This window comes from Pinus tabuliformis, chromosome 4_1 (assembly GCF_031772625.1).
Source record: "Pinus tabuliformis cultivar Carrire ecotype Pingquan chromosome 4_1, CPIR1, whole genome shotgun sequence".
In the NCBI taxonomy this organism is placed as follows: Eukaryota; Viridiplantae; Streptophyta; class Pinopsida; order Pinales; family Pinaceae; genus Pinus; species Pinus tabuliformis.
The window spans coordinates 735,029,474-735,042,722 of NC_142303.1; the positions used below are offsets into that span (position 1 = coordinate 735,029,474).

At 30.3% G+C, this 13,249-nt stretch overlaps 1 protein-coding gene across 1 annotated transcript; it reads left to right on the forward strand.

The window, feature by feature from the left end:
• Nucleotides 1-5,330: 5,330 nt before the first annotated feature.
• LOC149178241 (uncharacterized) lies at nucleotides 5,331-8,026 on the forward strand. Its single transcript, XM_089423574.1, has 2 exons — nucleotides 5,331-5,640; nucleotides 7,084-8,026. The coding sequence occupies exons 1-2, from the start codon at nucleotides 5,388-5,390 to the stop codon at nucleotides 7,701-7,703; spliced, it is 873 nt and encodes a 290-aa protein (XP_089279700.1). The 5' UTR covers nucleotides 5,331-5,387; the 3' UTR covers nucleotides 7,704-8,026.
• The last annotated feature ends 5,223 nt before the right edge of the window (nucleotides 8,027-13,249 follow it).

The following is a 13,249-nucleotide window of genomic DNA, read 5'->3' on the forward strand; positions in this document are numbered from 1 at the left end:
GTACTAATATGTTTTAAATCATTGTAAGTGTTGTAAAATCATTGTTAATGTTATTTTTGTTATCATTTTAAATTTTTACAATTTATAAATATAATATAGAGTTTTAAGGTTTAATATTTAATTTATAAAAAATAGATTCTTTTTAAAAATATATTTTTGTTTGCTTATTTATTAAGTTGTTTTTTTAGATATTATATCAGGTTTGCTATGTGCTTGCGAAACCGTGATATAGGGTATCGAAGTTATCAAAATCACGGGCAGTGCTCTAACACCCTTAACATGGCTAGATTTTTTCTCACAGATTTTTGAACTGATAACTTTCACATAATGGAATGACTTAATATTAGATGTGCCAGAACACCCTTAACATGCATAAATTTTTTCCCACATATTTTTGAAGTGATAACCTTCACATCATGGAAAGACATAATAGTACAACATCATAGTTTATGTTATACATATTTTAAACACTTTATTATTTAAATTAAAATGAAAATTAAATAAAATATTATTTTTTTATTTAAATATCATCAATTTTGTACTTTTAACTGTGCATTAAGGTTTTTTAAATATATATAGTTTCATAAATAATTGAATTTATGGTTTATCATATATACATACCAACCTAGATCCATCTTAAGACCGGATCTATCAAGGGCCCAGAGCGATCAAATGTTTCAAGATGCAAACCTTTCTTCGACTTTTGATAGATCCCGGGTTAAGATGGAAATATTCTCTCAAGTTTTGATAGATTCCGGGTTAAGATGGATCTAGGTTGGCTATATAATACTATATAATATCTATATTTGTATATATGTGTCTCTTTCTTATTCCCTCTCTCTATGGAAACCCCCAAACATACCCATTCTCTCTACATATCTATCCATCTCTCTCCCCCGCCTCTTACTCTCCCTCTCTATATTCCCCTTCTCTCTGTCTCTCTCTCATTCTCTCTCTCTTCCCTCATGCTCTCCTCTTCCCCTCACACTATCTCCATCTCTCTCTTGTCACTCCCTCTCTCTCTCTACCTTTATCTCTCTATGTCTTTCTTCTTCTCTCCCTCTTTCTTCCCCTCCAATTCCATCTCTCTCCTCTTCTCTCTCTTGGGTCCTCTCTCTCTCTTCCTTTCTCTCTCTCCCTTTCTCTCGCACCACCCTTTATCTCACCCCCTTTTACTCTCTATCTCTCTCTCTAACGTTGTCACTATCTCCCTCCCTCTATCATTCTCTCTCTCCCCTACATCCTTGTGTCTCCATCTCTCTCTCTTGTGTTCTCTCCCTATCTCTCTCCTCTCCTTTTCACTCTCTTTCCTCCTTTCCTTTCTCTCTATCTCTCCCTAGTCACTCCCTCTCTCCATCTCTATCTCTCTATGTTTTTTCTCTTTCCTCCCTCTATCCCCCCCCTCCAACTCCTCTCTCTCTCTCTCTCTCTCTTAAATTTAATCCCATTGTATTGTGTTTAAGAAACTATCTAGACATTAAAAAAAATCATTTCGCTGTAAAATATTAAACTTATATTTTGGATCAATCATGTCAAAGAAAATACAATAATGAAAACTTTAAAAAAATTCATGCAACTATCTTTCCTCTATTATTGTTAGTCACTTTTCTTGCTCTCATGGCTTGGACTATGTAAATATTTTTAGTACTCCTGATGATAGAGGGTTTAGATATATTGCAAAAGCAATTACAACATTTCTCCTTTTATATTTAATTAACATAATGTTATAAAATTAAATTAAAATAAAATAATTTATAAAATATTTTGAATGTGAAATAAGTTATGGTTTTCGAATATGTGGTATTTATGAGTCATGATATTGGCCCATGGTATTCTAAAAAAGCTTATTTACAAGTTAATAATATCCATGGTAAAGTGCGGGTGAATATCCATGGTCAAGAATCTTGTCATATTGTTATAAAATATTTTGATTGTGAAATAAGTTATTATTTTTAGGCATGTGGCATTGATAAAGCGTGGTATTAGCTCATGATATTGTAACAAAGCCTATTCACAAGTTCATAATATCAATGGAAAAGTGAGGAGAATATCCATGGTTAGGAATCTTGTCATATTGCTATAAAAATATTTTGATAGTGAAATAAGTTATGGTTTTTGGGTATGTGGTATTGATAAACAATGTATTGATCCATGTTATTGTTGCAAAGTATATTTACAAATTAATAATATCTATGGTAGGGTGGGGTGAATATCTTGTCATGTTATCAAATATTTTGATTGTGAAATAAGTTGTGTTTTTTGCATATGGTATTGATAAACCATGTATTGGTCCATGTTATTGTGATAAAGTCTATTTACAAGTTAATAATATCCATGGTAAGGTGGGGATGAATATCCATGGTTAAGAATCTTGTAATATTATTATAAAATATTTTGATTGTGAAATAAGTTGTGTTTTTTGGGCATGTGGTATTGATAAGCCATAGTATTGGCCCATGGTATCGTAACAAATCATATTTACAAGCTAATAATATCTAGTGGGATGAATATCCATGGTTAAGAATCTTGTCATATTGTTATAAAATATTTTGGTTGTGAAATAAGTTAGGGTTTTTTGAGCATGTATAGTGATCAGCCATGGTATTGGCCCATGATATTGTAACAAAGCCTATTGACAAGTTAATAACAAAATCCAAATATAACAGATTGAATTTTAATATTTTTATTACTTTAACTTTTTATTATTATTTCAGACAGCATTTAAATGTTTACACTCATGGTTTATACTACTTTTTATTTATTACTTTTAACTTTTTATTTATTACTTTAACCTCTTGTTTATTAGTTTTAGCTTTTTATTATTAATGTAGCCAACATTTAAATGTTTATGCTCCTCCCGATATCACTTTTTGTACACATACTTACATTACACTTACACATCTACTCTATACTCAGTTCTAGAGCATCTCTCAACACAATAAATCATAAATTTTGATAACAAAATGCACAACAAATACTTTATTCAAAAATATACATTTTATAAATTTGTATTTCTATTCTTTATCAACATCTTTATTAATAATTATCATGTGAGTCACGTTAGCTAACTCACTATGCATCCATTTAAAAAAAAAATTATAAATAATTTATTTTTTCAATTAATTTAATTTAATTTTATTATTATAATAATAAATATATATCGTTTCATAGACAGTTGAATGAATTTACGGCTTGTCATATATACAGATAAATCGTAAACTTTGATTACAATGTGCACCACATATTCATATGAAATTACTTTATTCAATACTCTCCATTTTATAAGTTTGTATTTCTATTATTAGTCAACATCTTTATTAATAATTATCATGTGAGTCAGGTTAGTTGACTATACATCCATGAAAAATATATAAATAATTTCTTTTATTTTTTTTCAAATAAGTGGGTAAGTGATGTCTGTTGACTTGAATGTCTACGAATATCAGGCCACTTATCTTCATGGCTAGGAAATATATAAATGATAAAAGAAATGGAAACGATATGCGTTTTAAATTATCTAATCAGTTATGGTATGTGGTGTGTTAGGTCTGTGCAGTATTGTTTAAAGAATAATATAAAGTATGCGATATATATTGCTTTTAGAGTATGTTTTAAAATTGTTATTACTTGACTAAAAGTGTGTGTAATATATTGCTTTTAGACTATGTTTTGAAATTGTTATTACTTGACTAAAAGTGTGTGGAATGTCTTATATGATAGGAATGAAAACCCACCCTTTAATAATCGTCAAATGTGGCTTAGTATGGTTCGTGCTTTTAATCGAAAAAGAATAATAAATCAACTTTTATTTATGGATCACAGCGAACTATCACTGTTCCTCCGACGGCTTGACAACCGACAGGTAAAACCGAAAAAGCCGCAAGGAGACATCTACCTTTGACATTAAGGTAGAAAATGACGTTCCTTGAATTGCAATGGAAAACAAAATTACTTTGAAGTCTTCTGTTTTCTTATATTTACATAAGATTAAAGGAGTTTAAGGTGAGAACATTATAGAAACAACGAATATTCCAGAATTCACATATAGTTAATTTATAGTTAATTTGTAAATTGTGTGATTAATTTTGAAATTTCGTGTAAGGATTTATTGATAATTTGGTTTAATGGTTAAGAAGATGTGTTTTTTTTAGGAAGACGTATGTTCTAAATCAGAAGAGCTAGAGTATGCATACCTTTATAGACTCAGTGGTCTAATAGCTGCCTCCAAATCGATCCCTTTTTTGACAAACAAAAAAGTCTCATACACCAATCCTGGGTCCATGACTTTAAAATTAAATAATAATAATGATACTATTTTATGCCTTATCTTTATAGCTGTCTCCAAATGGATCCCTTCTCCCACAAAAAAAGATAATCTCGTACAAAAAAAAATCTCATACACCAATCTAGTATCTGATTTAACTGTAACCTTGAAATTAAATAATAATAATAGCATTATTTTGTGCCTTAGCTTTAGATTCCCTACTCAATAATGAAACCATGAAACAGTGCAATGTATAACCTACATAGAAAAGGCATATGTTCTAGAAGACAGCAACTATTGGATTGGCAGCTACTGATAAGCAGCCAGGTAAAAGTGGTCACAGAAGTAGGTGCATATGAATGAACATTGAAAGCAATGATATGACCAAAACGGTCCCAATTCTCCTCACCTTTCCAATCCTTTCAAAAACAATCGAATTCGTTGAATCAGGACTCCTCCCCTTTGATTCTTGACATTATTGTAAAGAGCAGGTTGAATGAGATATTTTTTCGGATTTTATGTCTGTTGTCATAGTTGAAGGTGGTCCATGGCGATTTGACTGAACTCGGAACGTGCGTTCAGTAGACATACTATTATACAGAGTTCCATTAAAGAAAATAAAATGCCAGATTTGACAGAGATGGGAATTATTTGCGAAGTCCCATTACCGACAAACTGCCTTCCGGGTTAAAACGACGCGAATGTGGCGCAGGAGAAACGGCGCCCTCCGATTGGCCTTTGGATGGTTGTTTTTCTTTTTCTTTGTCTTGAACGGCGCATCAATAATGGACGATGGTCCCGTCAGTCCGAGAATCACGCCGCCAACAAGTGACTTTTCACGTTGCCTTCCCCCCTTTCTTTTTCCACGAATTGATACTGAGTCTGAGGAGCGGCTGAGGCGTCATAAAATTGTCCACACAATTTGAATCAGCGACTCAGCGATAATTAATGGCCGGCAGACTAGCCGACTACTCGGGGGCTACACCGATTTCTGTTCTAACAAGTAAAACAAACAGTGTCCACGTACTCATGTCGGTTGTTTCTTTCCATAAATTTAGAATTTTGCAGTTATATTTCGTTGATTTTTTCAGTGATTTCTCCATGCTGTGAGTTGGGGGATTGTATGTATGATACATTTCTTATTAGCTTAGCCTGTCGGTGTTTGTATTTATCGGATCATATAACAATGAGGAAGAGCTGCAATGGCTGCCGAGTCCTGCGAAAGGGCTGTAGCCAATACTGCGTTCTCAGGCCTTGCCTCCAGTGGATAAACACGGCAGAGTCGCAGGCGAACGCCACCATTTTCTTAGCAAAATTCTATGGCCGTGCGGGGCTCGTGAATCTGATTAGCAGCGGCCCAGAGCATTTGAGACCCGGTAATAATAATATTGGCAGAAGCCTATTTGTATCTAGAGATATCGAAGTTTTATTGAATGAATAAACGCAATTTTGCGCATATGTTTACGCAAAACTAGATTACACATTTCAATTTCAATTCTGCAGTTTTATTGAATGAATAAACGCAATTTTGCGCATATGTTTACGCAAAACTAGATTACACATTTCAATTTCAATTCTGCTTTGTCTAATGTTAAGTTTTGGAGTTTTTTTTAATAAATTGAGAGTAATTTTTTTAGCCGAATATTAATTTTTGTAGTATAAAGTAAGATTATATATGCATATGTAATCTGAAATCTGAAAAACTATTAAATTTTCTCCAATCAAATTTGTAATTCCAAACAATATTCGCTAAATTTTAAGCAAATTAGATCAAAAATATACTGAAAAACCTGCCAAACTTAAAACGAATAAGCTACATCATTTCAATTCTACGTGTATACTTTACTCAATTTTCTAGAATTTCGCTTTATTTGAAACGGTTGTAATATCTCTCTTCTTTTACATTTTAGCTTTTTTGTTGATATTTTACATCATTTCAATTCTACATGTATCATGCTTTTACTCAATTTTCTATAGTTTCGCTTTTGTTTGAAACTGTTGTACTCACTCTCTTCTTTTACTTTTTAGTTTTTTTTATTATATTTTGATAATTATTTGTTAGAAACATCAATTTGAGAGAAAATTATTTGATAAATTATAAACGGAGATGTCTAAATTAAAAATGTTTTAAATTTTTGTATCAGTTCAGTTTTTATATGTTTAAAAAAATATTTTGAATTTGTATAGATTTATTTTAATCATGGATTTAGTAAAAATAAAGAAGGATTTTAGGTGAAAATTTTGAATGTATTAATTCTAAATTGAACACAAACATATTTAGACAGCTCTCTTATACTAGACTGTAAAATAAGATTTCAATTGAATAATAAAAAATACATTTTCACTAAAAATATTAAAATATATATATATATATATATATAATATATATATATATATATATAAAATATAAATGAAATAATAAAAAGATACATTTTCACTAAAAATATTTGGAAAAAAATAAAATTTAAACGAAATAAATAAAACTAAAATCAGAACTTTGGCACCTGTTAGGCCCACTCATGTCATTGCAGATTAGAAAAAGGGATCCCTTTAATTGATTCAATTTTTACATTCTCTCCTTCACCGTAACAGGTAATTATGCTTGGATGCCCCGATTTTTATATATTAAATGAACTATCTCCATTTTTATATTCATTCTGCCAAATGCTCCATTTAGATTCTGTGCACAGTTATATTCTATTTCTAATAAAATGATGCAAATGGTTCGCTTAGCAAGTTCCTCTATTTCCATTGCAAAATATACCAAAGAAAAAGTACGGAATAATCCATAAATGTAATTTGTCTGGTAATTGGTGCAGCTATTTTCAGGTCCCTGATGTACGAAGCATGCGGCAGGATGGTGAATCCAATATATGGATCGCTTGGACTTCTCTGCTCCGGTGACTGGGCAGAGTGCCAGGCTGGGGTGGAGAGCATCCTGAACGGATCGTTCCCTACCGTTACGCAGGCCGATACAGGGTCTCATATCGTGCCGATCGAAGCCATGGCCAATGCGGTGCAAAGAACGAGAGCCAGAAGCCGACTGAAAGGTCTTTCGTCAGTCAAATGCAAGGGAAAAGACGGAGAAGATGCAACCATTAGCAATCATATGGATTCAAGCAGCAAATCTGATCACTGGGATTTTCTAATAAACACGTTTAGGAATATAGACAGCGGTAAACTTCACGAAAAGTACGAAGATAAATATTCGATGTTGCCCGGGCAGATACAAGAACAACTTGTTCCTGCTCAACCGCAGATGCTGCACTGCGACGACCTCTGTAACCTGAAAACTAGTGAATCTGAGGCTCCCTGCAATGCGGTAGGGCTAGAACTAACGCTTGGTTCTAAAGTTTCTTCTCCTCATACTCCTGACAACGACTCAGCTGATGACCTCCGTTGGAGTCAGGCCCAATGGGATTGGTTCACGGAGAAATAATATCAATGGTAACCTTACTCTCTCCCCTGACTCTCTGGTTATTGAATATATCCACCATTCATAAGTACTAATATCTTATCACCGGCCTTGTTGACCGTGCCGACTTTATGAATTTTTGTACAAAGGGGTTTAAAATTTGTACAACTCAATGTTGGCCTATGTATTTCAACTTGCTAGTGCTATTTTTCATATGATTTTGGGACAGAACCCCCACCTCGTCTTCCGAAATCCCTTACATGAAAATAGTCCAATCTAGCATATTCAAGAAAAAGACCTAAAAGTATGGGTATATAGAAAAAATAAAAATTTTGAGATTCCTGTTTTTTTTGGACTTATGAAACACTTTAAGCTGTTCAAGTATAATTGTAATTGTAATTGTAATTGTAATGGTGGATGGAGATTATAGTTGTGAATTTTCTTTTTAATCCGGAGGTTTCTTCTGTATTGAACGGTAATTTTGTGATTTCAATTTGTAAATTAATTTTACATAATTCTGCATAGTTTTACATTGAAATATACGGTAATTAAAATGGGAAAAAATACATAGGTTTCGTTTGTATTCCATGTTAATTTTGTTATTTCAACTTGTAAATTAATTTTATATAATTTTTAATAGTTTTATATTGAGATATAAAGTAATTAAAATGAAAAAAAATTAAAATATATATTTTTATTAAGAAAAAGAAATGTAATTTTTTCACTATTTAATATAGAGATTTATTAAGAGATGACAAAAATAGTATTATTGATATTATATGATATGTAATTCATTCTATGCTCACTTTACATGTGATATTTAAAGCAAAAATATATTAATAAGAAAAAATATTTTTTGTTAAGCATAATCAATGTCTATATTAAATCAATAACATAATTTTATATCTACTTTATATAGAAAGAACAAAATAATTGAAATTAAAAAAAAAAATTGTTATAACGTAATTTTATATATACTTTATACAGAGAAAAATAAAGTAATTTAAATTTAAAAAATTATTATATTTTCACTTTGAAAGGTATCTAATTTATTTTATTTCTAATATGGAGTTGATATATAAGATTTTTAAAATATCAATAACAAATAAAAGTTGAGTTATAAATAGAATATTTCAACAATCAAGTTGAGTAAAAGATTTTAACATGAAGCATATAGAGAGAGAAAGATTTAGAGAATTCTTCTTCCATCAATAGTTGTTTTCTAATTCAATGTATGAGGATGTTTGTAATTTTTTCCATGCTTAATATGGATTTGATATGTAATATTTTAGAAAATATTAATAATAAATATAATTAAATGTAGGGATAGGGGAAAAAATATGAAGAACATGTTTTAACATTTTAATGTAGATAACTTGAATTTTAAATAAAATATTTTAATGCCAACCACATATATAGGATACCATTCTAGATTCATCTTATATCTCGATGTATGAAGAGAGGATCAAATCCCTTTTCACTCTAAAAGATGTTTCATCTCAAAAGGTTTGATCCCTCTAAACCTTTAATAGATCAAAAGATAAAATGGATCTTGGATAATTTAATAGTATGATTGCTATTTGTATTTAATAACTTACTATAATTATTTAATAGTAAATATCATAATGGTAGTTTAACAAAATTTTCTTTTCCTTTAGAAAAAAATGACCATGCAATTTTTTAGGATTAACCATTTGTTTAAAAGATATTCAATAACTTTTGAGAAAGCTACATGTATAAGAATAATTTAGTCATAAGAATTATAGTAGAAATATTAACCATTTTGTAAAGAAATTTAATAATATTTAATGTGGTTGATATGAAATTCAACTTTAAACACTCCACTAGAACACAATTATTAAATGTTAGCCTCTTTCAAAACACACCAAGACCGATGAAAAAAGTTGGACCATTTCAAATCAACAGGATGATGATCATGACCTTTCACTCTTTCGAACCAATCCCTGCTCACATTGTCTTGCAATTTTTCGTAACATTCAAAAGAAAAAGGCAATGAAATCCACAAACCATCTATTGATTTCACTGTTGATATAGTTGTAAATGTCAAACGTTGCTTCTCTCTGTCTCCAATATCTACAGTGGCTCGTTGCATGGGAATAATATTAAACCGAAGAGATAAATATTATAAACCCAATGTATAAAAACCGTAAGATAAATATTATAAACCCTAAAATAAACATGGTTTACCATTATTTACCATAATTGATTTTTGTACTAACACGATGTTTGTCATAATGTGACGTTGGACCATGGTTAACCATGGTTTTCCATGGTTGATCTTCATATTGAGACAATCTTTTGCACAATGTGACATTGGATCATCGTTGGCCATGGATGACCATTATTATAAACCAAAAGGATTTATATTAAACCCTAGGATTAATATTATAAACCCTATGAATAATATTATACCCTAGGGATATGAACAAAGTAAACCCAAGGGATTGATATTGTAAGCCAGAGGGAATAATAAACCCAAGGTATTAATTCTAAAACCAAAGGTATTATAAACCCGAGGGAATAATATTAAACCCAATGGGTTAATATTATAAATTCAAGGTATATAAACCCTAAAGGAATTAATATTATAAACCCAAGGGAATAATACTAAAAATCCAAGGGATTATAAACCCAATAGATTAATAATATAAACCCAAGGGAATAAGATTAAATCCAAGGAATTAGTATTATAAACCCAAGCTATCTAAACCCTAAGATTAAATGTTATAAACCCAATGGAATAATAAACCCATGAAAATAATATTAAACCGAAGGGATAAATATTTAAACCAAAGGAATATAAACCCTAAGATAAATATTTGTCACAATGCGACATTGGAATATGGTTGACAATGATTAATGTTCCTATTAAACAACGTTTGTCACAGTGTGATGTTGGAAAATGGTTGGCCATCGTTGACCGTGGTTATCTCCATATTGAGAAAAAAATTTGTCCCAATGTGACGTTGCACCATGGTTGACCATGGATGACCATGGTTGTTATGATTTGGCTTTAGATCAAGAGCCAATCTTTGTCACAATGTGAGCATGGTTGATCATGGTAGACCATGATTGAATCAAAGGGTATCATAAACCCAAGGGAATAATATTAAACCCAGTGAATTAATATTATAAATGAAAGGCATATAAACCCTAAAGGAATTGATATTATAAACCCAAGGGAATAATAAACCCAAGGGATTAATACTAAAAACTAAAGGGATTAAAACCCTAATGGATTGATAATATAAACCAAAGGGATTAATATTATAAACTCAAGGTATATAAACCATAAGATTAAATATTATAAATCTAAGGGATAAATACTATAAACCCAAATATAATTATTATAAGCCATAAGATAAATATTTGTCACAATACGTCATTGGAATATGATTGACCATGATTGATTTTCATATTGAGACAATGTTTGTCACAATACAACATTGAACAATGTTTAACCATCGTTGACCATGGTTGATCTCCATATTAATACAATCTTTGTCATAATGAGATGTTGGACAATGATTGACCATGGATGACCATGGTTGTGAAAATGTGACATTTAACTAAGAGATAGTCTCTGTCACAATGTGACCATGGTTTACCACTATTATTGAGCATGTTTGACCATGATTGAACCCAAAGGTATTATAAACCCAAGGGAATAATATTAAACCCAAGGGATTAATTTTATAAACGAAATTTATACAAGCCCTAAGATTAAATATTATAAACACAAGGGAATAATAAACCCAAGGGACAAATATTACAAACCAAAGGAATATAAACCCTGAGATAAATATTTTCACAATGTGACATTGGAATATGCTTGACCTTGCCTGATTTTCATATTGAGACAATGTTTGTCACAATGTGACATTGGTTGACCATCGTTGACTATGGTTGATCTCCATATTGAGACAACCATTGTCGCAATACGACATTGGAACATGGATGACCATGGTTGTGACAATGTGACATTGGACCAAGAGACAATCTTTGTCACAATGTAACCATGGTATACCATGGTTATTAAGCATGGTTGACCATGGTTGAAACAACATTTGTCACAATGAGAAGTTGGAACATGGTTGACCATGGTTTATTTTCATATTGAGACAATCCTTGTCATAATGCCACATTGGTTGATTTTCATGTTGAGAATATATTTATCATAATGGGACGTTGGACCATGGTTGACCATGATTATAAACCCAATGGATTTATAATAAATCCAAAGATTACTATTATAAACCCTATGAATAATATTATACCCTAGGAATATCAAGCCTTAGATTAATAAACCCGAGAGATTGATATTACAAACCCAAGGGCTTAATAAACCCAAGGGATTAATACTAAAAATCCAAGGGATTATAAACCAAGGGAATAATATTAAACCCAAGTGATAAATATTATAAACCCAAGGCATGCAACTGTAAGATAAATATTATAAACCCTAAAATAAACGTGCTTGACCATGGTTTACCACCATTGATTTTCATACTCGGACGACCTTTGTCACAATGAGATTTTTGACCATGGTTGATTTTCATATTGAGACAATCTTTGGCACATTGTGACATTAGACCATCATTGACCATGGATGATCATGATTGTAAACCCAATGGATTTATATTAAACCCTGGGAGTAATATTATAAACCCTATGAATAATATTATACCCTATGAAAATGAACCCTTGGGTTAATAAACCCAAGGGATTGATATTATAAATGCGAGGGATTGATTCTAAACCCCTTGTGTTTATAATATCAATCCCTTAGGTTTATTAATTTTGAGAGACAACATTGAATAAATTGCAATGCAGTGTAACATTGCGACAATGAGTTTTATATAAATTGTCATGCTGTAACAATGTTTGTCATAATGCGACGTTGGATTGATCTTTGCACAACCACATTCCACTAAAAACACCATGATCAAATCCCTTTCGAATTATGTTGTTAGAAATCTCACATACATCATGAATGCTAACATTTAGGGATTAGAAGGAATTAATTTATTTATAAATTATTATTTTAAATTTAAATGGTTTATAAATTATTATTTTTACTTTTCTTTTAGTGAAAAAAAACAAAATATAGTGCAAAATATTCAAAACAAATGAATAATAGATAATGAATTAAAAAAAAATCATAAAAATTAAAATTAAACGAAATAAGCATTTGTAAATTCATAAATTCATTTACTATAATCTCATTTGAATATATTAAATTCTTAAAAAATCTAACATGTGAAGCATTAGTGATGGAATTTTAAATCTATAAATTTACAATTTTTTGATGTATTATATATTTCAAAAATTGATAATTAAATTAAAAAGGAAAAAGAAAAAGAAAACTCAATTATATACATATATACATATATATATATATATATATATATATATATATATATATATATATATATATATATATATATATATATATATATATATATATATATATATATATATATATATATATATATATATATATATTGTAACTTAGGGTAGTACCTTTTCTATTTATAAAAAAAGGTTGT